The sequence below is a fragment of the Gobio gobio genome (genome assembly GCF_949357685.1).
Source record: "Gobio gobio genome assembly, chromosome: 7".
NCBI classification, from domain to species: Eukaryota; Metazoa; Chordata; class Actinopteri; order Cypriniformes; family Gobionidae; genus Gobio; species Gobio gobio.
In genome coordinates this window covers 45,847,723-45,872,794 of record NC_137103.1, presented here as the reverse complement: position 1 = coordinate 45,872,794, position 25,072 = coordinate 45,847,723, and the positions used below count along the sequence as shown (strand labels likewise).

At 39.2% G+C, this 25,072-nt stretch overlaps 3 protein-coding genes across 6 annotated transcripts in view; 1 reads left to right on the top strand and 2 right to left on the bottom strand.

The window, feature by feature from the left end:
- The window catches only part of tfpia (tissue factor pathway inhibitor a), a 1,059,262-nt gene that overhangs the window by 172,426 nt on the left and 861,764 nt on the right, over window positions 1–25,072 (top strand). The gene's annotated exons all lie outside the window — the stretch shown is intronic.
- LOC307128892 (uncharacterized protein) lies at window positions 1,772–7,675 on the bottom strand. 2 transcript variants are annotated; one of them, XM_079820920.1, is made up of 4 exons: window positions 4,636–4,671; window positions 3,873–3,932; window positions 3,480–3,521; window positions 1,772–3,377 (listed from the first exon to the last, which is right to left on the bottom strand). In XM_079820920.1, exons 1-4 carry the CDS (start codon window positions 4,664–4,666, stop codon window positions 3,130–3,132), a joined length of 381 nt encoding a protein of 126 aa, XP_079677046.1. In that variant the 5' UTR covers window positions 4,667–4,671; the 3' UTR covers window positions 1,772–3,129. The 2 variants fall into 2 exon arrangements, with proteins under 2 accessions (XP_079677046.1, XP_079677047.1); XM_079820921.1 differs by lacking the exon at window positions 4,636–4,671 and adding an exon at window positions 7,330–7,675 and having other exon boundaries at window positions 1,797–3,377; window positions 3,873–3,949.
- On the bottom strand, window positions 15,408–18,584 carry LOC307128891 (uncharacterized protein). 3 transcript variants are annotated; one of them, XM_079820919.1, is made up of 6 exons: window positions 18,308–18,583; window positions 17,999–18,229; window positions 16,954–16,995; window positions 16,498–16,596; window positions 16,050–16,091; window positions 15,409–15,962 (listed from the first exon to the last, which is right to left on the bottom strand). In XM_079820919.1, exons 2-6 carry the CDS (start codon window positions 18,156–18,158, stop codon window positions 15,715–15,717), a joined length of 591 nt encoding a protein of 196 aa, XP_079677045.1. In that variant the 5' UTR covers window positions 18,159–18,229; window positions 18,308–18,583; the 3' UTR covers window positions 15,409–15,714. The 3 variants fall into 3 exon arrangements, with proteins under 3 accessions (XP_079677044.1, XP_079677045.1, XP_079677043.1); XM_079820917.1 differs by having other exon boundaries at window positions 17,999–18,206; window positions 18,352–18,583; XM_079820918.1 differs by having other exon boundaries at window positions 15,408–15,962; window positions 17,999–18,584.

The following is a 25,072-nucleotide window of genomic DNA, read 5'->3' as shown; positions in this document are numbered from 1 at the left end:
TTAATTATTTCTATTAAGACAAAATGCATCTATATGATGCTTTGTATACAGTATCCTATAGACACACACACACACACACACACACACAATTTTAAAGCACTATGTAGAGGCATGGTATTGTCTAAATAGAACAAATTGATTATACATCAACCTACAGCATACATTTACAGGGAAGAAAAAGGAAAAAAACTGTCAGTCCTGTCTGTTGCTCTTCTGTCTGTTGTGTGGTTCTTTTTTGCTGTGGCTGATCTAAAAAAACAGTGTTGTAGTAAAAACTACTTTGAGTAGTTAAGTTATATTCAAGCTATCCTTTTGAAAATAGCTACACTACAAGTTACTATCAAAAAGTAGCTGGCTACATTGAAACCATGTTTCTTTTTCTTCTTCTTCTTTTACAATGAGATTGTTACAAATAACTGAATAATTGTTCATGAAGAATGTTATAATATTTGGGGTGCAAGCTTCATAATGCAATGTAATTATGATTTCAAAGAGTAGCCTATAGGGTGAATTCAGGGTTATTGGGACACTTTTCCCCAGTCATTTCAATGGAAAAAACTGTCAGAATCATTACACACAATACTCAAATATAGCCTATATCTCAAACTGGCTGCCCAAGTGCAAAATGGCTACAAATTTAACATCAGTGCAAGAACAAAATGTATGCAAATCAACTTTGCGATGCTGTTTGCGAACGTTCGTTGGAACTATGGTTTCGGGAAACACGACTCGTTTAACTATGCTTATAATGACGGAACTTGTGACCATAGTTAGCGAACGACGCTTTCGGGAAACACACCCCTGAGCGTCACAGCGCTCAACTTCGCTCAGGCTCGTTCTCGTCAGAACCCAAAACAGTAGCCTATGTAACTTTAGGTCGCGCAACACCGTATTTATTTGCCCATTTATCTTGAACCCCCTCACCGAAAGCATGATCGGCTCAACATGTAGATATAGATATATAGATAAACTCATCTTTCAGGCATTTGACAGACCGGTTGGCACTTCAGCGTGAGAAATCGGGGGTGTGGCGTGTGAGCGTGTGAAACCAATCAAATGCGTGTGTCTCACGGCCAATGCGTGAGAGTTGGCAGCTCTGGCTCACGTGATTATCGGCCGTCTTGAGAAGGCCTATCAGATATGAGGTGTGCAAAAGCCTTGGAAACTTTTTGTGATAGCACACATTATTTTAAAAGATATATCAACACTAGATTTATTACATACATACAGAGACATGTGCGTTGTATTTTTCTGGCGCACCCCACCTCGCGCATACTTTTACAGTTCTCCCTCACAGACTCGCTCAGCACTTCAATAGTGCATTCACGCCATGCCGGAATTACAAGATTCCAACTTATAAGAAGCATTCTGTCCTCATCTATTCTTTTTTTCTTGGCAGTTTTCCAAGGCTTTAGCACACCTCATATCTGATCGCTTCTCAAGACAGCCACTGCAATCACGTGAGCAAATGACCATTGATACATTGGTACGCAGTCATGGAAAACATGGAAATTTAACTTGGAATTTTAAAATTGTGATTTCCATGCCATGAAAAATCTCTAAAATATAAATGAAAAACTTTTTTTAAATATTTAACTATTCTAGTAAAATAGCAGAATGTTTGCTCAGCTATAAAATATTTTATCAGCAAATTTTACTCTTTGATGTATAGTAGCTTATTAGTTAAAGTCATAAGTTACATACACCTTGTAGAATCTGTAAAATATCCAACATTTAAAAAAATAAAATAAATAAGAGAGATCATAAATTAGGCTACATGTTGTTGTTTTTTATTTAGCATTGAAACGAAAATGTTTTATTATACCAGATGTTTACATATAGTCCACAAGATCTACTTCTGTATTTATTCATGCAAATGAAGCAGTTCAACAGTTTACATACACTTAACTGATTCTCAGAACTGTATCATTGCCTGGATGATCCACTACTGTTTTTATGAGTTGTTTTTGTTTTATGATCTGAGCAGTCCGGCCCACAGTTCTCTGATTTTCCAGCATATTTTAACCCTTTCCAGCAGTGACTCTATGATTTTTGAGAACCATATTTTCACACTAATGACAACTGAGGGACTCATACACAACTATTACAAATGGTGAAAACATTTACTGTTGCTTTAGAAGAAAACACAATGCATTAAAATCTGGGGGTGTAAACATTTTCACATCTTCTGCAGGGCAGTATAAAGTACTATAAACAATTTCCAATCACCCTGTTCAAAGGGTTATACCCACTGGCTCTTAATGTGTTGCCTTGAGCATCAGTGAATGTTTGCAGCTTTTGATCATCCAGGTAACAACATACACTATTAAGAATTAAAAATCAAGCATATGTAAACTTTTGAACTGGGTCTTTTTGTGTAAATTCAGTTATTATCATGTATTGGTCTATTATGTTAACAAACATCATGTGACTTGAACTTTTTTGCCAAAAACCTATGAATCATAAATCGAATCAAGTGTAACCAACCAACACTACAAAATTAGGCTGCCCCACCAAGTTTTCGAAATGCCCCACGAGCATGAGGGGTAGGCAACAAAAAAGTTTAAAGTGCTTAAAATTTAACAAACAATAGCATAAGTTTATGTTAAGACAACATTATTTGCTTTAGTTCACAGAAGATAGTAGTATTTAGCATGTAATCATTGAACAATCCGCTGTTAAAAACTAACCTGGGAATGCAATTAAGTGTCGTTTTTATAGCAAGCAGTAAAAATAGTGTCAACAAAGCCGATGAGATGTTAAGTTTCTCATTTTATGGTGATAAAAAATACATTATATTTTATTTGATTATTATAATCTTTATTATAATCATACGGTCGAGTGGAATTAAAAAATTTACATTAAAATGTCTACATTAAATATCTATGCTTAAAATTCTGAAAGAAATACAAACTATGCCACTGTTTATTGTTTGCAATATATCATTATATGACAAGTTTGGTTATATGTATTCTTGTTTGTACAATACACTTGGTTCTCAATACAAAAAAAGTCAAACTCCATCACCAATCAATTATTAAAAATAACATGAGTTTTGATGCCAAGTACATAATGCCATTGCTTCACTGCAATATTTGCTAATAAAATGTTGAGTAAACAAAACAACCTTTAGTATTGCAGTTCTTTCATGAGAGATGCTTCATGCTTGAACAAAGCCTCGACCAGGTCCTTGGCAATGCTTTCACAGTTCACACAGTCAAGCAGTTCCCTCATCTTCTGCTGGCGGGTTGAATTCGCTCTCACGTTTGCAAATGATTCATTGGGCAAGTCAAGAATAACATCATCAATGATTGGGTCGATGTTCTTCACCTTTTGAACCAACTGACTGGTGTTTGCTTTTAGAAACGTTTGATAATCTGGGAATATAAAAATGAAATAAAAAAATAATAATAACATGAAAAGGAAAGTGAAGGCAAAATGGAATATAAAGAATATAAGAATATAAAATGTAATCTAACCTTTTATTTCTCTTCTTTCCCAGTCTATATCAGGGTTCTGGACTGAAACATTAACAAATATGAATATTGTGAGATTATTCTTATGTTTTAGCTTATTTTTTAAATTGCTGGCATGAATTGAGTTTAAAAAACTGGGACATTATTTGTGGACAGTATTTCGCTTTGAGTCTGCTGTAAAATAAATGGCTGATATAGGTTTAGTAATAGTTACAATTTTGAGTCTGAATCCCTGTCTGTATCCCAGATTTGTACATGACACTGAGCAGAATGTTACCTTCCTTAAAATTGGTCCAAAAGTTAACCCAGAGTGATTCATTAAGATACCGAGTTATTCTAATTTGATATATTTAAAGGCGAAAACTCTTTTAATAGTTTCACATGTATTACACTTACCAGATGGTGCAATATTCATATGAAGGGATCCTATACTTGAACCACCAGCTATGTAAATATCTGTTTACATAAAATATCTGTCAGTTCAAACAATTGTTCATTATACATCCAATAGAGTGCAACAGCACCACCCCCTTTCACTGGTTCCGGAAGTATTTTTTTTTCATGAATTTTTCCCATGGTGATTTTAAAATAGTTTTAAAATAGCTACAAGGTGAATCACAAAATAACAAACTTTGATTTCAAGCAAACAACAACAAAAAAATCGGACAAAAAGACAACAGTACAAGACTGTGTTTAAGTGAGTTAAAGAACTACAATCCCATAAAGCATTGCGAGCATAATCGAATTAAAAACTACGGAGAAATATAAAACTACTGCATATTTATTGTGTATGTATTTATGCAAAATAATATAGCCTATACAAACATTTTAATCATTTTAAGAGCGTAGTGTGATTATGTCATTCACAAAGCTTCATGGGAGTGGAGCTAAAGAGCTATCATGGGTAATGTAGTTTTCCACCACTTAAACACGGTTATCAAAAAATTAATGATGTGGGTTGGCGGCTTTATCAGAAGTAAATACTATGTATTTACAACCTTGTCGCTTACAGGTCTGTCTCTAAAGGTTCATAACTTATCGTTCTAAATCAATTTCAAGTTCAAGAAAATAAATGGCGTTTTTACCGTGGCTACTTCCGGAAACCGGCTGTTGCACTCTATAATGTTTACCATTACAAATATGTATAAACCACACTAACTAGTTACTTGGCCGCCTGGATGTCTCACCATGACTGCCGACTCTAGACGGGGAAAAACAAAACAAGGCAAGACAATTATTTTAGATGGAAAAATGGTATTACAGTACATTGAGAGCTCAGTTTAACACAACACAGACTATTTAGGGTGAGACTAAAAAAGATAGAATCAACCTTGACCTGACCTCTTTTTCTGGACTGAAACATTAGAAAAAAATATATTATTTGAGATTGATTAGCATACATATATATATATATATATATATATATATATATATATATATATATATATATATATTTATATATATATATATATATATATGTGTGTGTGTGTGTGTGTGTGTGTGTGTGTGTGTGTGTGTGTGTGTGTGTGTGTGTGTGTGTGTGTGTGTGTGTGTGTGTGTGTGTGTGTGTGTGTGTGTGTGTGTGTGTGTGTGTGTGTGTGTGTGTGTGTGTGTGTGTGTGTGTGTGTGTGTTTATTTACAAGAATTGAGTCTAATGCATATATAATTTTGAAGATTTGTACAGTTCTTCTCCATACAGATATGCCATACAAATTTTACATCCTGGCCAAATTTGCCCATTGGCCTCTATTCATCATGGCCTCCTAATAATCCCCATAAACCAATTGGCTTCTTCACTCTGTCTCCTCTGGAAGGGAGATTTCCCATTTCCTAGCTTAATTTCACTTTCCTATTTCGTATTTATATATATATATATATATATATATATATATATATATATATATATATATATATATATATATATATATATATATATATATATATATATATATATATATATATATATATATATATATATAGCCTAGGCCTACATAAAAACTCATCAATTACGTTTTTTTTTTACTCTTGTAAAGTAGCTAAACTTTGGCTTTGTGGTAATTATTCACTTATTTGTATGCTAGATGTTAAGCACACAAGTAGGCTACGAATTTGCTAAGGTGGGCAGGTCTATTCTTACTGAGGCTGAATGTGAAAACCTTATGAAAAATTGCACTTGCATTTTATTTATTCATAAAATGAAAATATTGGACATTTAAGTAAATTTTCACGAATGATCTCTATACCTACGACAACATTCCCAACCCCCAACTTAAAGACTTATAGAGGCTATTCACCGCCGACTGCAAGCCTGTGTATGGATCTAATTCTATCGTCAAGTTTGCGGACGACACAACGGTGATTGGTCTCATCAGCAACAACGATGAGACTGCCTATAGGGAGGAGATCCAGCACCTGGCCACATGGTGCGCTGATAATAACCTGCTCCTCAACACCACCAAAACGAAGGAGCTCATCGTGGACTTCAGGAAGGAGTCAAGAGGCACACACGACACCATCCACATCAATGGAATGGCTGTTGAACGTGTCTCCAGTTTCAAGTTCCTGGGGATCCACATCTCGGCGGACATGTCGTGGACGACCAACACCTCCAGCCTGGTCAAGAAGGCTCACCAGCGCCTCTTCTTCCTGAGGACACTGAGGAAGAATCAGCTCTCCTCGGCTATCCTGGTGAACTTCTATCGCTGCGCAATAGAAAGCATCCTGACCAACTGTGTGGCAGTGTGGTATGGGAGCTGCTCTGTTGCGGAGCGCAAGGCACTGCAGCGGGTGGTGAAAACTGCCCAGCGCATCACAGGGACTCCACTGCCTGCCATCGAGCACATCCAGAGGAAACGCTGCCTGCATCGAGCTCGCAGCATCCTCAAGGACTCCTCTCACCCAGCCCACAGACTGTTTTCTCTCCTGCCCTCCGGCAGGCGTTTCAGGATCCACCGGACCAGGACCAGCAGACTTAAGAACAGTTTTTTCCCCAGAGCTGTCTCCTTACTGAACTCAAACCCCCGTTGATCCACTCCCCTCATATACTGATAACTCTCCTACCTCACATCCACCTTCACTTTGTTATTTGCACTACCGACTCTTTATTACAGTAACAACTGTTTACTTATTCATTTTGCACTACCACACCGTAACTGGATTATGCTCATTTGCACTGCCGACTGTTATTTACAGTACCTACTGTTTACATTTGTATTTTGCACCGTACTTCTAACTGTAATATGCAATCACTTCCACTGCACTTTTACACTTTTTTTCGGATAGCTTCTGTCCATAATTTATTGCACTACCTTAATCCACTGCCATATTCCTCATTTTAGCCTAACATATCATTGTATACCTCTATCTGTAAAATTCTGTTTATAGTAATAGCCATCTGTATATTATATTATATTCATAGTACATATCCACCTGTAAATTCTGTTTATAGTATTAACCATCTGTATATTATTCACTGTACATATTCACCTGTAAATTCTGTTTATAGTAATAACCATCTCTCTATTTATAGACATATTTATATATACTCAGTACATATCCATGTCCTGCACTTATGCAAACGTTGTATATCCTGCACTTGCTGCTATTGCACTTCTGGTTAGACCTAAACTGCATTTCGTTGCCTTGTACTTGTACTTGTGTAATGACAATAAAGTTGAATCTAATCTAATCTAATCTATTTGGTTGTCCAATTCACCAGGAATATAGGCTACGCCATAAGCTTCAGCTGAAATGGGCCACTAGTTTCACTAATAGTTTCACTTTAAAATGACCTTTAAGAGATTGTATGTCTATGTCTGTGCATAATGCGTATATATTTAGCAAAGCAACATACCTGAAGTGTCCACTGTTTTGATCCATTCTCTGAGTTCAGGAGAAAATTCATTCACTTCATCGTCTTTCAGCAAATTAAGAAAATCTCGACACACATTTTCACCCTTTCCAAGGATGATGTCCAGAAGTTTAATAACGACATCCCTGTCAACTGTCATAGACTTAAGTTCATCGTACTGCGACGTTGTTATAAGTTCGCGAGCTTGGACATACTGCAAAATATGAAGCGACTCCCCTTTAAGCCAATTGATGAGCTGAGGTTTGTTTTTTAAAATGACTTTATTCATTTTCTACAACAGGTTTACGCTACAACCTTACTGACGTGTACAACAAATACCACAGAGACAGACTTTACTTTCGTTTCCACCTGCGTTGCTTTTGTGCTGCATTCACGTGGACTAAAGCATTATCGTAAATACTAATTTCCTAGTTTAAAAAAATAGACATGAACGCCCTCTCAGATCAAAATTTTAGTGCATTTTCTAATGCTGGGTGAGGATTGTGTGAAAAGCAGGGCAGCTGCCTTGACCTACAGTTATTTAGTTAGTTTAGGCCTATTTATTTATTTATTTAGCCTATTTATTAATTTATTTATTTATGCTTGTTTTCATCTTACAGCACATCTTATCTCATCTCACTCACTGCTATTTAACTTAATTCATTTACAAACCTTGTCGGATGAGGCAGTTTTTTAGCATGAGCCAAAACTACATTTGTAAAACTGTTAGGACTAACCTTTCATTAAAAGCATGATGACTGATTGTGCATGATGCTGTCTTCAGCAAATGGCAGCATTTCTGTTCTAGAAAGAGTATTATTTATTCTCTAGCACTGACAATAAGCATGGAGAGGAAAAACAAACTCAGACAAACACAGAAACTGGAAATAAGATTAAAGAGACTATAAAAGTCTCAACAATACTATTGAGTCAGTCCCTATACACTGTTTGTAAGCAATGTTAGATGAAAAAGGCATCAAAAAAAGTATTTTTGTCGTATTTCAAGTACAAATATAAAAAAAAATTATAAATCTAAAGTAAGCGAAGTTTACTTACAACAAGTTAAATTGTCTGCCACTTGACAAAAACACATAAGAAAAGCATTTTTTGCAGTGCAGGAACATTCATTCATTGCTCATATTTCATCATGAGGACACCATCAAAGTGACAAAAATGGCATATCCTTTTATACAGGAAGGATCCTGACGTTCACTTGATAAACCTAGAAGTAACCTATTAATTTGAATTTCCTTTAGGATTTCCAGTGGTTGGATGCATTGATGACACTCATATTCCCATCATCACACTTTCTGAAAACGGATTATTGTGTGGAATGAAAGAATGCCAGATGGTAGTCCGAGATATATGCCAAAAATGTTATGGTCAACTTTATTTCCTACAAATACTTTATTCTTTTTCCTGTTGGATTTTAATATTCTTCCTCCATCTCCTCTTCATCTGTCAGTGTTGCTGGTGTTTGGCTGGCCTGAGTAGAAGGCAAATGTTAATGTCATCATTACCCTAATTAATAAATGTAACAGGTGGGATCAGAGAATATTACATTATTTGAAAAGAGCATAGACCCTTTTCACATTTCCGTGTTTCTCAGAGCAGAAGTCCTCATAGTTGGATTAAAGCTGCACTATGTAACTTTTCCTTCCACTAGAGGTCGCCTATTCAAAACAAAGGCGTAGTTTGATGACTCCACGTTTGAGCACAGAATCTTGGGACATGTGGTCTTTACCTCACAGCCGGTGGAAAAGAATCGGGATAGGACTCGGGCAGAAATCATGTTCATGGATGCGATTATTAACATTACTGTAGGACCGAGTGTTGTGGGAGCTGAGCAAGGCTGCAGGAGCGATTGTTAATAAGAAGAGCGGAACACACGCCTCGCGAGCAGCCAGACTTTTATTATGCCACAGTCGCCGGTGCCATTTCCGCTTTTCCGGTCATGAGTATGAGGTAACGGAGCTCTGATTATCATATTAGATACATCTGATGTTATGACGTTACTCTGTGTGTTCGCTTGGCGGCTGCTATGACACTTGTTGCCCACTGCAGTGAGAGTAAAGCGTTTCTGCAAAATAAAACCGGAAACCGAGGATACACAGATATGACGCCATCGACAGGCGACTCCCTCCCACGTCCCGGTTCCTTGGTTAAAATAGCAATTTTCTCACGATTTACAAATAGTTGGAAACATTTGGGATATTGCAAGTACTCAACTGAATAAAATATATAACACTGGCCTAGTGGTTTTTGGATATTTTACTGCAAAAATGTTACATAGTGCAACTTAAAGTCTTGGCTGCTAGTGCACAATAGACCCACAGTATGGTTCTGATTAATAATTACTGCAACCAGTGTTTAGTTTAGTCCCAGTGAACCGGAAGTTGCAACTGATTTTATTTCTAAGTGAAATGGAATATTGAATAGAGGGCATCTTGCCCCCCAGATTCTCCTTGTGCCCCTCCATTATCTTCATGATACTCATTTCTTTTTGTGATAGCACACAATATTTAAAAAAATATATCAACACTAAATTAGTTACATACATGAATTATGGAGACATTGTGTGTTGTACTTTCATGGAAAACATGGAAATTGAAATTGCTCTCACGTCTGCAATTGATTCATTGTGTAAGTCAAGAACAAGATCATCAATGATTGGGTTGATGTTCTTCACATTTTGAACCAACTTACTGGTGTTTGCTTTTTAGATACTTTTGATAATCTGGGAAGAAATGTAAATAATAACAGGAAAAGGAAAGTGAAGGCAAAATGGGAAAGAATATAAAAATGGAATCTAACCTCATTTCACTTCTTTATCAGTCTATATCAGGGTTCTGGACTGAAATATTAGAAAAAATAGGAACATTGTGAGATTATTATTATGTTTTAGCTTCTTTTTTTATTATTATTGCTGGCATGAATTGAGTTAAAAAAATGGGACAGGCATAATTTTGACATAATTTTGTTACAGAGTCTAATTTTATACATTTACATAGACATTTTATATAATTTTATACATTCACATAGGCATACATACATTTAATAGTTTCACATGTATTACACTTACAATTTGCCGGCACATTTGATTTACCAGATGGTGCAAAGGGCATATTCATATAAAGGGAGCCTACAGTTGAACCAGCTATGATAGGCAAAAACACATGGCTGCCATCACATGCAGAGATTTTGCCTGTTTACATAAAATATCTGTCAGTTCAAACAATTGTTCATTATACATCCAATAGAGTGCAACAGCACCGCACCCTTTCACTGGTTCTGGAAGTATTTTATCATGAATTCTTCCCATGGTTATTTTAATTAAAATAGCTACAAGGTGGATCACAACATAACAAACTTTGATTTGAAGCACAAAAAAAAGTTAAAATCGGACAAAAAGACAACAGTACAAAACTGTTTTTTTAGTGAGGAAAAGAACTACAATCCCATGAAGCATTGTGAGCATAATCAAAAAAAAAACTACAGAGAAATACAAAACTACTGCATATATTGTGCATATATATGTATGCAAAATAATATAGCCTATACAAACATTTCAATAATTTTAAGAACGTAGCGAGATTATGTCATTCACAAAGCTTCATGGGAATGCGCGGAGCTAAATAGCCATTGCATCATGGGTAATGTAGCCTAGTTTTTCACCAGGAATTCCACTGTTAAACACGGTTATAAAATGATGTGGGTTTGGCGGCTTTATCAAGTAAATACTATGTATTAACAACCTTGTCGCTTACAGGTCTGTCTTTAAAAGTTCATAACTTATAGTTCACAATCAATTCTCTTATGAAGAAAATGAATGCCGTTTTTACCGTGGCTACTTCCAGAACCCGGCTGTTGCACTCTATAATGTTTACCATTACAAATAAATATAAACCACACTAACTTGTTACTTGGCCGCCTGGTTGTCTCACCATGACTGCCGACTCTAGACGGGAAAAAACAAAACAAGGCAAGACAATTTTAGATGGAAAAATGGCATTACAGTACATTGATAGCTCAGTTTAACACAACACATAGGCTATTTAGGGTGAGACTAAAAAAAAGTTCGAATCAACCATGACCTGACCTCTTTTTCTCTTTTTTCAATAGAAAAAAATATATTATTTGAGATTGATTAGCCTATATATATATATTTGTTGTACAAGAAATGAGTCCAATGCATATATAATTTAGAATATTTTTACAGTTCTTCTCCATAAAGGGCAGTTTAATATCACAAAAATGTTACTATTTATTACTATACATGACATCGGGCCATACATCGCCATTCACATCGGCTTCCAATGAATTACGTCATAGGTTATTTGTCCCAAATTGTTGTTAATGTATAATGGCCTAACCATAGAATGTATAAAACAATGGACGTAGTGTCCGTGACATCACCTATAGTTTCTGAAGAGCATTTTTGAAGCCCAAAGTGGTTGTAGCTGGCCATCGCCATCTTGGCAGCTCGTCACTTCCAGATAACCGAAAATGGGCAAAGAGGCGGTACGTGGGTGGGGCTGAGGTGCCTGGTTGTGCTTCCATATTGTAAGTCATTTCTCAGTAGCCATAATAGGCTAGGTATTTTGTTCGCATATAAGACATGACGTCGGGCTTCTTTTTTTGGTAAGTCGCGTAAAAAAATCACGAGTCGTGGGTTGCGGTTTTTTGGGCTTATTTTAAAAAACGTGGTTGCTTGTTAGGAAAATAATAAGCAACTTCGTTTCTTTGCATTTATGGTCGCTGTTTTGTCCAATACATTGGCTGACACACTATAGCCATTCAGTGCAACGATACAAGTGCTGAAGTAATTCGTCCTCCTTCTCCCCCTCATTGAGGAAAACTCCTTCTCCCCCTCATTGAGGAAAAATCGCGTGCAACGTGCAGGCATGTGACGTTATAAATGCACGTAGTGATAATTAACTTAGTAGGCTAGACGTAAATAAGACGTAGCCTATACATTTTTACAAACAATGCCACCAGCAGAGATGGAGAAGAAACAGGGAGGAGAGGCACCTAATTTAATTTAAAAAATATTTTTTTAAATATCATTACAGGCTATTATTTAAAAAAAACAAGTATACTGATAATAACAGAAGACATGGTTCTAATTTATTTTATTATAAATATGTGGCTATATTGCAGCGCTCCCTTAGCGCTTGCCTGTGTCCCAATGTGCATACCATCCATCCTAAATAGTAGGCTGTGTGACATTAGTAATTTTCAATACTATTTAGGGCAGATAGTATAAGCACATTGAGATAGGGCTTATCTTTTTCACGTTTTGTAGTGTGTTTGTGTGTTCACTACTTACTGCTCCTAATATGTGTGCACTAACTCCGACTATGGGTCAGAATTGGCCTTCACACCCCTTTTTCTCTTTTTCCATCTCCAAACCTATTCTGTTCACAGTTGATCGGAGAATATTGCGTGCCCTATTGCAATTTGATGATTTTTTGTAAAATCACATCTGCTTTTGCTTTTCAAACTCCGAGAGGTTCAGTTTAATATGTTGCAGGCTCATTTATTGATAACAAATAATTTATCATAAATAATATTGATGATAATAAATAATAGAATAATATTGGGCACCCGTTTGATTTGAGGAGTTCAAGAGGCTGTATTTCTGCTGGACAGGTAATCTTTCATTTTGATTATACATTTTTTTGGTTTATGTTTTCATGAAGCATGTCTCACTAGCACACGTAGCTGCCTAATATAGCTAACATAACATTACTTAGCATAAAGTTACAATGTTATACACTTAGCGAACCATTAGTAGAGATGATAAATACTCAATATGCTTAGCTCAATTTGATCGCTGTCGTGTTGAATTTCGCGAAATGTAACTTTAGATAACAAAATGCATGTGTAAAAGCTAGTAGGCTACACCGCATCCAGGAACTTTTTTAGAACTAAGTTAGCTTTAGCTACTACCCTCTGTCTAAACTCTTTTACCATGTTCACCGGGAACTTTACCTGCACGTTTATTTCGGCCCTTGGTTTGTTTTTATATTCACTACCAATGTTTACTGATGTTTTTATCTTGTATCTGTGTGTGTCGTAGACACTGTGTTGTGTGTGTATTTTTAAACTTTACCAGTATCGTTATTCTAGCTTGATAGTGAGTACTAAAAGACATCTTATTTGTTTATATTCATAATGATAAAGTTTGATTTTTTATTAAATGTGATTCTGACATGATGTCATTACATGCACTTCTTCTTCGCTAAATAATGCCTCTTTCAGCTGAGCGGTCGGCGTAGCGCGTTCATGTGTTTTGGGGGCGTGGCTTTGGAAGGAGCCCAGAAGGGAGAAGGTGGAGTGAATGGAAATAATGAGCTGTTTTTAAAACAGTCGTGAGAGGTCTACAGACACTCAATTTTTATACTTTCTTTTTCAGAGTACTTACATTTTAATTATGTATTGATATATAAAGAAAGTTTAAACAAATTTGGAAAAAAAAGTTTTTTAACCAAATCTTACCTACCCTACCTTTAAGTACATTTTCACGAATGATCTCTATACCTACAACATTCCCAACCCCCGACTTAAAGACTTAATTCGACGCCATAAATGGGCCACTAGTTTAACTTGATAAACTAACTTGTTAACTTGAACTGACTTTTAAGAGATTTTTTTGTCCTGTCTGTGCATAATGCGTATTTATCAAAGCAACATAGCCTACCTGAAGTGTCCACTGTTTCGATCCAGTCTGTGAGTTCAGGAGAAATTTCATTCACTTTAGCGTCTTTTAGCAAATTCAGAAAATCTCGACACACATTTTCACCCTTTCCAAGGATGATGTCCAGAAGTTTGATAACGATAGTCCCGGGAACTTTTATAGACATCAATGTATCGTACTCCGGCGTTGTTATAAGTTCGCGAGCTTGGATACTGCAAAATATGAAGCGGATCCCCTTTAAGCCAATTGATGAGTCAGGTTTTTTTTTGTAAAATGACTTTATTCATTTTCTACAACAGGTTTATGCTACAACCTTGTACTGACGTGTACAACAAATACCACAGAGACAGACTTTATTTCGTTTCCACCTATGCGTTGCTTTTGTGCTGCACGGGCGTGCAGAATTATCGTAAATAGGCTACTAGTTTCCTAGTTTAAAAAAAAAATAGACATTAACTATTTTTTCAAATAGACATGAACTATTGACTCAAGCAGTCAAAATTTAAAGCATTTTTAACGCTGGGCGAGGATTGTATGAAAAGCAGGGCAGCTGCCTTAACCTACAGTTATTTAGTTGTTTTAGGCCTATTTGTTTATTTATTTATATGCTTGTTTTCATCTTACAGCACATCTTATCTCATCTCACCCCCTGTTATGTAACTTAATTCATTTACAAACCTTGTCTGATGAGGCAGTTTTTTTTTCCGCATGAGCTAAAATTGTAGCTGAATAAGCTGAATTTGAAAAACTATTAGGACTAACCTTTCATTAAAAGCATGACTGATTGTGCATGATGCTGTCTTCAGCAAATGGCAGCATTTCTGTTCAAGAAAGAGTATTATTTATTCTCTAGCACTGACAATAAGCATGGAGAGGAAAAACGAACTTAGACAAACACAGAAACTGAAAATAAGATTAAAGAGACTATAAAAGGCTCAACAATACTATTGAGTCAGTCCCTATACACTGTTTGTAAGCAATGTTACATGAAAAAGGCATCATAAAAGTGGCCCGACTTATTAGTTTACATACATTAACTGCCGTTTGCTGTCTAGATGTACAACATTATGTAATTTTTAGGTTAATAATATATATTTTTCATGTTTCTATAACAGGTTGATATAGATTATACAATTGTTGACACAATTTCACATAATGTTTCAATGCTTAAATAACTAAATGTTTAACTAAAAGCAAATGTTTTAGTTTTTTTCCCATTGTAACATAGGCCTATAAGATCACTAACAAGTAGACTAAATTTGTATTTAAATATAATTTATCAGTAAATGTAGGCTACACTAGTCCTAAGAGAGACCTCATCTTCCTTAATGTATGCAACTAATTTGTGTCTGATATAGTGCTTAAAACTCAAAAAACAAACAATAGTTTATGTTTCTTTATTATAATCATAAGGTCAAGTGGAATGAAAAACATTAAAAAAATATTACATATACAATGTATTTAGAAATATCTAAGCTCTAAAAACTATGGCACTAGTATGTGCAATATATCATTTATATGACAAGTTTGGTTATATGTATTCTTGTTTGTACAATGTACTTGGTTCTCAATACAAAAAAACAAAACTAAAACTCCATCTCCAATCAATTATTAAAAAACTTTTTTTAAAGTACATAATGCCATTGCTTCACTGTAATATGACAACTGTTGGGTCAACAATACAAACTTTAGTATTGCAGTTCTTTCATGAGAGATGCTTCATGCTTGAACAAAGCCTCGACCAGGTCCTTGGCAATGCTTTCACAGTTCACACAGTCAAGCAGTTCCCTCATCTTCTGCTGGCGGGTTGAATTCGCTCTCACGTTTGCAATTGATTCATTGTGTAAGTCAAGAAAAAGATCATCAATGATTGGGTCGATGTTCTTCACTTTTTGAACCAACTGACTGGTGTTTGCTCTTAGAAACTTTTGATAATCTGTGAATATATAAAAATATATATATATATTGTAGAGGAAAAGTAAAATGAAGGCAGAAAAGGAAAACATATAAAATGTAATCTAACCTTGTATTTCTCCTCTTTCTCGGTCTCTATCAGGTTTCTGGACTGAAACATTACAAAAAAATAGGAATATTATAATATTATTATGTTTTAAATAATACATTTTAAATAAGTTTTGAAAACAGGGAGTCTTTTTGGGCAGTATTTGGCTTTGAGTCTGCTGTAAAATAAATGGCTGATATGGTTATAGTAATAGCTACAATTCTGGGTCTGAATAATCCAAGAGCATGACACTAAATATAATTAATTCCTCTTGGCACATTCTACAAATCCAATAGTACCAAAACATAAAATGTATCTGTATTCCAGAATTGTACATGACACTGTTAGAGCAGAATGTTACCTTCCTTAAAATTGATCCCAGATAGTTAACCCAGAGTGATTCATTAAGCTACCGAGTTATTCTAATAGGCGAAAACTCTTTTAATAGTTTCACATGTATTACACTTACCAGATGGTGCAAAAGGCATATTCATTTGAAAGGAGCCTACAGTTGAACCAGCTATGATAGGCGAAAACACATGGCTGCCATTGGATGCAGAGATTTTGCCTGTTTACATAAAATATCTGTCAGTTCAAACAATTGTTCATTATACATCCAATAGAGTGCAACAGCACCGCACCCTTTCACTGGTTCCGGAAGTATTTTATCATGAATTCTTCCCATGGTGATTTTAAAATAGTTTTAAAATAGCTACAAGGTGAATCACAACATAACAAACTTTGATTTGAAGCAGCAACAAAAAAGTTTTTAAAAAACTGCCAGTGGGTGGAGTTAAGCTCTGAGCTGGGGTTTAGTTACCCTTTAGGGAGAAAATAAATGCAGTTTTTACCGTGGCTACTTCCAGAACCCGGCTGTTGCACTCTATAATGTTTACCATTACAAATAAATATAAACCACACTAACTTGTTACTTGGCCGCCTGGTTGTCTCACCATGACTGCCGACTCTAGACGGGAAAAAACAAAACAAGGCAAGACAATTTTAGATGGAAAAATGGCATTACAGTACATTGATAGCTCAGTTTAACACAACACATAGGCTATTTAGGGTGAGACTAAAAAAAGATTGAATCAACCATGACCTGACCTCTTTTTCTGGACTGAAACATTAGAAAAAAATATTTGATTTGAGACTGATTAGCCTATAGATAGATAGATAGATAGATAGATAGATAGATAGATAGATAGATAGATAGATAGATAGATAGATAGATAGATAGGTGTGTGTGTGTGTGTGTGTGTGTGTGTGTGTGTGTGTGTGTGTGTGTGTGTGTGTGTGTGTGTGTGTGTGTGTGTGTGTGTGTGTGTGTGTGTGTGTGTGTGTGTGTGTGTGTGTTTGTTTGTTTACAAGAATTGAGTCCAATGCATAGCCTATATAATTTTGAAGATTTTAACAGTTCTTCTCCAGGGTAGTTTAATATCACAAAAAATTAACTATCTGAAGACATGACGGCTCCCAGCTAGCTACGAAATCGAGCTATACAGCGCCACTCACATCGGTTTCCATTCAATTATGTTATAGGCTATTTGTCCCAAATTGTCGTTAATGTATAATGGCCTAACCATAGAATGTATAAAACAATGGAACAATGACATCGCTGATGTTTACTCTTGTAAAGTAAACTTTGGCTCTATAGTTTTTATGCTAGATGTAAGCACACGATCAGGCTACGAATTTGCAATGGTGGGCAGGTCTATTCTGAGGCTAGATGTGAAAAACCTATGAAAAATTGCACTTGCATTTTATTTATTCATAAGATGAAAATATTGGAATTCTTTAAGTAAATTTTCACGAATGATCTCTACAACATTTCCAAAAGATTATTTGGTTGCTGTTCAATTCGACGCCATATCTTCAGCTAAATGCCACTAATTTCACTTTATGAACTGACTTTTAAGAGATTTTTTTGTCCTGTCTGTGCATAATGCGTATTTAGCAAAGCAACATACCAGTGTCCACTGTTTCGATCCAGTCTCTGAGTTCAGGAGAAAATTCATTCACTTTAGCGTCTTTCAGCAAATTCAGAAAATCTCGACACACATTTTCACCCTTTCCAAGGATGATGTCCAGAAGTTTGATAACGATAGTCCCGGGAACTGTTATAGACATCAGTGTATCGTACTCCGGCGTTGTTATAAGTTCGCGAGCTTGGACATACTGCAAAATATGAAGCGGATCCCCTTTAAGCCAATTGATGAGCTGAGGTTTGTTTGTTTTAATGACTTTATTCATTTTCTACAACAGGTTTACGCTACAACCTTGTACTGACGTGTACAACAAATACTACAGAGACAGACTTTACTTTCGTTTTCATCTATGCGTTGCTTTTGTGCTGCATTCACGTGGCGTGAAGAATTATCGAAGTTTCCAAATTAAAAAAATAGACATGAAACGCCCTCTCAAGGGGTCTCTGCGGAACAGTGAAAATGGTCTGACTGCAGAGCAGCAGAGCCACAGTTTTACTCAAACTACAGTTTTACCCATAGACTGTAAAAACATAAAACAGTTTTGACCGCGCATGCGCATTTCGTCGTAAGAGTTTTATGTCGTCGAGATATGTTACATGCATGTTACAGTTAGCCTACAGCACAGGAAGGGAATCATTTCCCGATTTTTCAAAATGCTCCTCTCGCACCTATTCCTGTCAGAGGTTAGGGACAACAAAAACGCTAGCGTGTCATCCTTTTATAACCTTGAAATTTGAATTTATTTAAATGTTTTGTATAATTGCGCTTGTATAATTTTATAGTTAGTGATCAATGGTAATGGTAAAATAATGGTATGTTTAAAATGTAAATTGTAAATTTAATAAATAAATAAAATTGTATAGGTATGTCTCCAACAAATTAATAATATGGTCACACTTTCAGCCTGTGTTCAAATGTATGCATTTACCCCAGGCAGAATTAATCAACTTGAGGAATTAGAGTTCCCTTTCGAACGGTCAGTTCGTACTGCGTCTTAAGACGCCATGGGGTAGGTTCTCCTACTCTCGAATATACTGAAGTAATTGTAAAATCACGCAGTGCTACTGCCCAGTCAAAACAGTGTCGAGACATCTCGCACGCTATTGGCTGGCCAGTGGGAACTGCATGAACCAATGGCAGAACAGCGTAATCTGAGCGAACCAATGGGCACAAAGCCCGCGAAGCTGAGCGCAAGAGCCCGCGAAAGGGGCATATAAAATACGCTGTAACTGTCAAAAACGTCAGATTAATCTCCTTCAGCGACGATCTACGGTCCTCGCTGATAAACTCGAACTACACCACCTTCACCGTGAATTGACGAGCCTGCAGCGGAATAGCGAACTACCAGCCCGAACGTCCTGCGAGAGTCAGCGGACTGCTGTATTTTTCAGCGCGCTCAAATCGCCAGCGATCCCGCGAGCTGTCACGCCTTTCCCCTGCGCTCTTTGGTGAAACACTACGGTGTATCCTTTTTGTACAATACTGAGAAAAACATATCACTTGTGTGCAGTACTTACCTGCACTAGGAGGATAACCACGAAGGGTGCGTGATCTGTCTGGGCAAGGCCCACGCGGACGCTGCTCTCGCCGGGTCTGGCTGCCCTCTCACTGCGAGGGTATGCCCATTTCCTCCCTCCGTTCGCGGATAGCGCTCTTTTCAGAGCGCGACCCCGGCCCTCGCGCTCTCCCGTTCCCCTTTCCGCCCGAGCCTCGGCGGGAAAGAACGGCGGAGCCAGAGGGCTGAGTATACCGAGGCTAGCGAGTTCACGTCGGCCCAGTGCCCGCGTGACTCGTCTTCACCTCAGAGAGACGTTTCCCCTGTGACGTTCCCTCGATCGGACCTGCTCCCTCCGCTCGACGCCGAGGGCTTGGTCTCATTCGGCGGCAATGAGGAAGACGAATCCGCACTATTACCAATGTCTCGCTCTTCCTCTTCTCTCACTCGGGCCGCGCTAAGAAGCGCGCGGACAGAGAAAGCCAGAGTGGACGAGCAAACTAATGCCGGAGCTTCCCGCATTACTTTCTCTCAGACTGCTGGAGATATTGAGAGCGCGCCTTACGCTACAGGCTGTTGTCACTGCAGCTCGCGCTTCCTCAGCGGCAGCGCGTGCGCCCCTATCTCTCTCCCAGCGCGCTCACTATCTAGAGCGCGACTTACGTCATTGCTGCCTCGCTGTCTAGCGCATAATGGCGTCGTGAATTGCGGCCAAGCCCTGCGTCTTTTTCACTCTATCACTTCTCTCAGTCCCCTATTCAGGCGACTGGAGAGGTTCAACAGTGTAGTAAACGAGCCTGTTATGAAACACGCACGCCACACACACTGAAAACACCGTCAAGAGCGCGACTTACGTCATAGCCACGCCCTCTACTGTTACGGTGTACTTCACACAGGGATGCCGGTTCGAGCCCAGCTCTCACAGGTTTCTCAGTGAGTCTCAATTTAGTGAATGGCGGCCAAGCCTTCAACCACTTCTCTCAGTCCCCTATTCAGGCGACTGGAAAGGTTCAACAGTGTAGTAAACGAGCCTGTTATGAAACACGCACGCCACACACACTGAAAACACCGTCAAGAGCGCGACTTACGTCATAGCCGCGCCCTCTGCTGTCACGGTGTACTTCGCACAAAGGGTTGCTGGTTCGAGCCCAGCTCTCACAGGTTTCTCAGTGAGTCTCAATTTAGTGAATGGCGGCCAAGCCTTCAACCACTTCTCTCAGTAAACGAGCCTGTTATAAAACATGCACGCCTGTACACAGAACGCTGTATTATTGGTGATCCTAATAAACAATTAAGAGTTCTTTCCTCTGTTATGACTGCAGGCAGTGTGTCCCCTACATAGGGTGTGCCCCTGCATATAAGCACTGTTAATTCAGCGCTATAGAACCACTCAAAAGTCCTGCTGTGGCCGGATTACCACTACAGACTTACTTTACATTCCCTCAATCCCCTCGGTTCAGGCGACTGGAGATGTAAATATTGCAGTCAACTAGCCTGTTGTCAAACACGCTCGCCTGCACATCAACGCTGTGTTTTAACAATGACTTTACTAAAATACATGCACCTTGCACATAAGCACTGTTCTCACAGATTACTGCTCACGCCGTGAGCGCTCTATATGTAGAGCACGCGCCCACTACAGGTGTGTGCCGCTACACATAAGTGCTGTCTGCACAGTGTCACATCTCTCCCCTCGGCCCGTTTTTGTTCCGGTCAGGGAGAAAAATACTGTTCTGAATGTTTTTCATGCAATGAATGTAAACTACGAGTCCGCTTTAATGCATGCTCCCCTGCATTCTACCGCCATAAAGGCGAGTTAAAAAATTCCAGCTCAGAGCGAGTCAGGGTTTTTTACAGCCACTACTTCCTTGTTCCCCAAAAAAAAAAAAAAAAAAGATGGCGGCCTCAGGCCCATCTTAGATCTCAGACACCTGAACAAGGCTCTATCAAAAGGCCTTTCAGAATGCTGACATTAAAACAGATCATCGCACCAATCTGCCCGATGGACTGGTTTTTCTCATTGGATCAGAAAGATGCTTACTCTCATATCCAAATTATCCCACGTCACAGACCGTTTTTGAGATTCGTGTTCGACGGGAAGGCTTATCAGTACACAGTCCTGGCATTTGGCCTGTCTTTTCACGAAGTGCATGGATGCAGCTCTCTCCCCCTTAAGACAAGCGGGAATGCGCATTCTGAACTACCTCGACGACTGGCTCATACTGGCCCAGTCAGAGGAAGAAATAAAATCTCACAAATCTATGCTACTCAGCCATCTAGAATGCCTGGGTCTCAGAATAAATACAGCCAAGAGCTCATTGCTTCCCAGGCAGAGAACCTCCTTCCTGGGAACGATTTTAGACTCAGCCCAAATGAGGGCGTGGCTATTGGACGAACGCGCTCTGACTACACAGCAGCTTGCATGTTCATTCAAAATGGGAACCAACACACCCCTAAAAAATTTCAGAGAATGCTAGGCCTAATGGCAAAAGCTTCTCCAGTACTTCCGCTGGGTATGAAGCACATGCGCCCCCTGCAGTACTGGCTGAAATCACGGGTTCCTTCCCAAGAGTGACATTCAGTCCAACTTTGGATCAAAGTGGGCCGCGGCTGTGTCAAAGCCCTGGCCCCGTGGTCACTTGGAAACAGTTTCCAGACGGATGGTGGTCCCCACGGACGCCTCCAACTCGGTTTGGGGCGCTCTGTACGAGGCGAACCGGCCTTCGGCTCATGGTCGAGCACGGAGTCACGGTTGCACATAAACTGCCTAGAAATGCTGGCAGTAGTGCTAGCCCTCAAGACTTTTTTACCACGTCTCTCAGGTCACCATGTTCTAGTCCGCACGGACAACACGACTGTGGTCTCCTACATAAACCGCCAAGGCGGGCTCAGGTCGAGATGGCTCAACCAACTGGTCAGACATCTCCTCCTATGGGCAAAAGGCAAATTACATTCACTAAAAGCAGTGCATGTGCCAGGCAGACTGAACCAGGGAGCAGACATGCTCTCCAGGGGCCTCGTGTCCCCAGGGGAATGGGCCCCTGAAATGATATGGAGTGTTTTTGGGAGGGCAGAGGTCGACCTCTTCGCCTCCGAAGACAACCGTCATTGCCCAATCTATTTTTCAAAAAGCAAGGATGCGCTGACCCACGAATGGCCCAGCTGCATACTTTATGCTTTTCCACCAGTACTGCTCATTCCCTAGATTTTAAAAAGGATCAGGGAATGCGAGCACACACAGTCCTGCTAGTGGCTCCACTCTGGCGAACCCAAATCAGGTTTCCCGAGTTGATTCAGTTACTATCAGCAGCCCCATGGCCTGTTCCCCTAAGGAAAGATCTCCTTTCTGAGGCGAACGGGACAATCCAGCACCCCCACCCCAAAATTGTGGGCGTTACATGTTTGGCAACTCAAGGGGGGCTCGAGAACCTCCCAGTGAGTGTCCTGAGCACCATCAGTGAAGCTAGAGCTCAGTCTACTAGACGTCTCTATACCCTTAAATGGTCAGTGTTCTCTGACTGGTGTTCAGTCAGGAACTATAACCCAGTGTCATGCGAGATATCACAAATTCTTGTTTTTCTATAAGAGATGTTGGATGCAGGACACACTCCATCCACACTCAAAGTCTACACGGCAGCTATCGCCGCATCTCATACGCCTATAGCTGGCCAATCAGTAGGCAGACACGACATGGTCATAAAATTCTTAAAAGGAGCCAGGAGGCTTAACCCCCTTCTCCCTCCTATGGTGCCATCCTGGGACCTTCATTGGTCCTAAGAGCACTAAAAAGACCTCCCTTCGAGCCATTGCAGATGGCTGAATTAAAGCCGTTTTCGCTGAAAACTGCCCTGCTATTAGCACTGGCATCTGTTAAGCGTGTCAGTGACATTCAAGCGTTATCCGTGAACGCGTCATGTTTAGAATTGGCCCAGGCGATTCTAAAGTCATCCTCAAACCAGGGCATGGTTATGTACCTAAAGTGCTTTCAACACTGTTCAAAGCACAGGTAATCAATCACTCTCTCTGCCCTCCCCACTTCGGAGGATGAGAGACAGTTACACCTGCTTGGCCCTGTTAGGTCGCTTGGAGCATATATTGAGCGGTCCTCCCACTTTAGACAGCCGGAGCAGCTCTTTGTAAGTTTTGGTGACCGAACTAAGGGACTTCCGGTCACCAAACAAAACCTAGCCAGATGGCTAGTGGACGCGATAGCGTTAGCATATGACACTATGGGCCTCCAATGCCCCATAGGTGTCAAAGCTCACTCCACCAGAGGCATGACCTCCTCTTGGGCGTGGTCTAGTGGAGTTTCTAAGGGTGACATTTGTAGATCGGCAAGTTGGTCCTCACCATCTACTTTAACCAGATTCTTCAGTCTGGATGTCCCTGCACTGCAGGCACAAGTCCTCGCTGTATGAAAATACTAAGATGGCCTAACGAATATTAGACGGCCTTGTAAGCCCGTCCCCGTCATAAGTTGGCATTGGGGCCTTCATATGCTTCAATGCTTACACATTCCTTATAGTTACCGGCCTCTATGAGCCCAGTAGTATAAGACGTGTGTACATATATATTATATATATAAATAATGTGTCAGTAACTCTAGTCTTGAGCCCTTTCTAATAAGTGTTCAAACTTGAGGGAGTACATATCACTGCGCTTATCATAGCACGGCGGGATTTTACAGGTTCCCATGGCGTCTTAAGACGCAGTACGAACTGACCGTTCGAAAGGGAACGTACTCGGTTACTTAACGTAACCTCGGTTCCCTGAGATAAGGGAAGGAGTACTGCGTAGACGGCCGTGCTATGGCGCTGACTCGGGTGATCGTCGCTTCAGTCGATTTAACCTGACGTTTTTGACAGTTACAGCGTATTTTATATGCCCCTTTCGCGGGCTCTTGCGCTCAGCTTCGCGGGCTTTGTGCCCATTGGTTCGCTCAGATTACGCTGTTCTGCCATTGGTTCATGCAGTTCCCACTGGCCAGCCAATAGCGTGCGAGATGTCTCGACACTGTTTTGACTGGGCAGTAGCACTGCGTGATTTTACAATTACTTCAGTATATTCGAGAGTAGGAGAACCTACCCCATGGCGTCTTAAGACGCAGTACTCCTTCCCTTATCTCAGGGAACCGAGGTTACGTTAAGTAACCGAGTACGTTATCTTGACTTTAGACTAATAATTACCCTTTGAATGTCTATTCGAAGGTTTGTTTGTTATACCATACTGTTTTTGGAGGGAAAACGTAAAAGATTAAAGTGTTCATGACACAAGCATTGTTTTATTTCAGTAAAGGAGCCTGAAGGCCTGCGAGAAACAGCATAGGGCCTATGCAAAAAATAACAGCAGCAACAGTAACCATTAGATAGTTTTAGGACAGAACACTAGTGAAACTGCGCATGCGCGGGCAAAATTGCTGGAGTGAAACTGCTGCTGGGGTAAAATTGTGGCTCTGTGGCTCTGCAGACAGATATTATTGGCAAAAGTTGGCGTTTCTAAATTTGTGGGTGTTTTCAAACTGATGGGTGTTTATAAACCATGCAATGAAAATCCCCTTCATC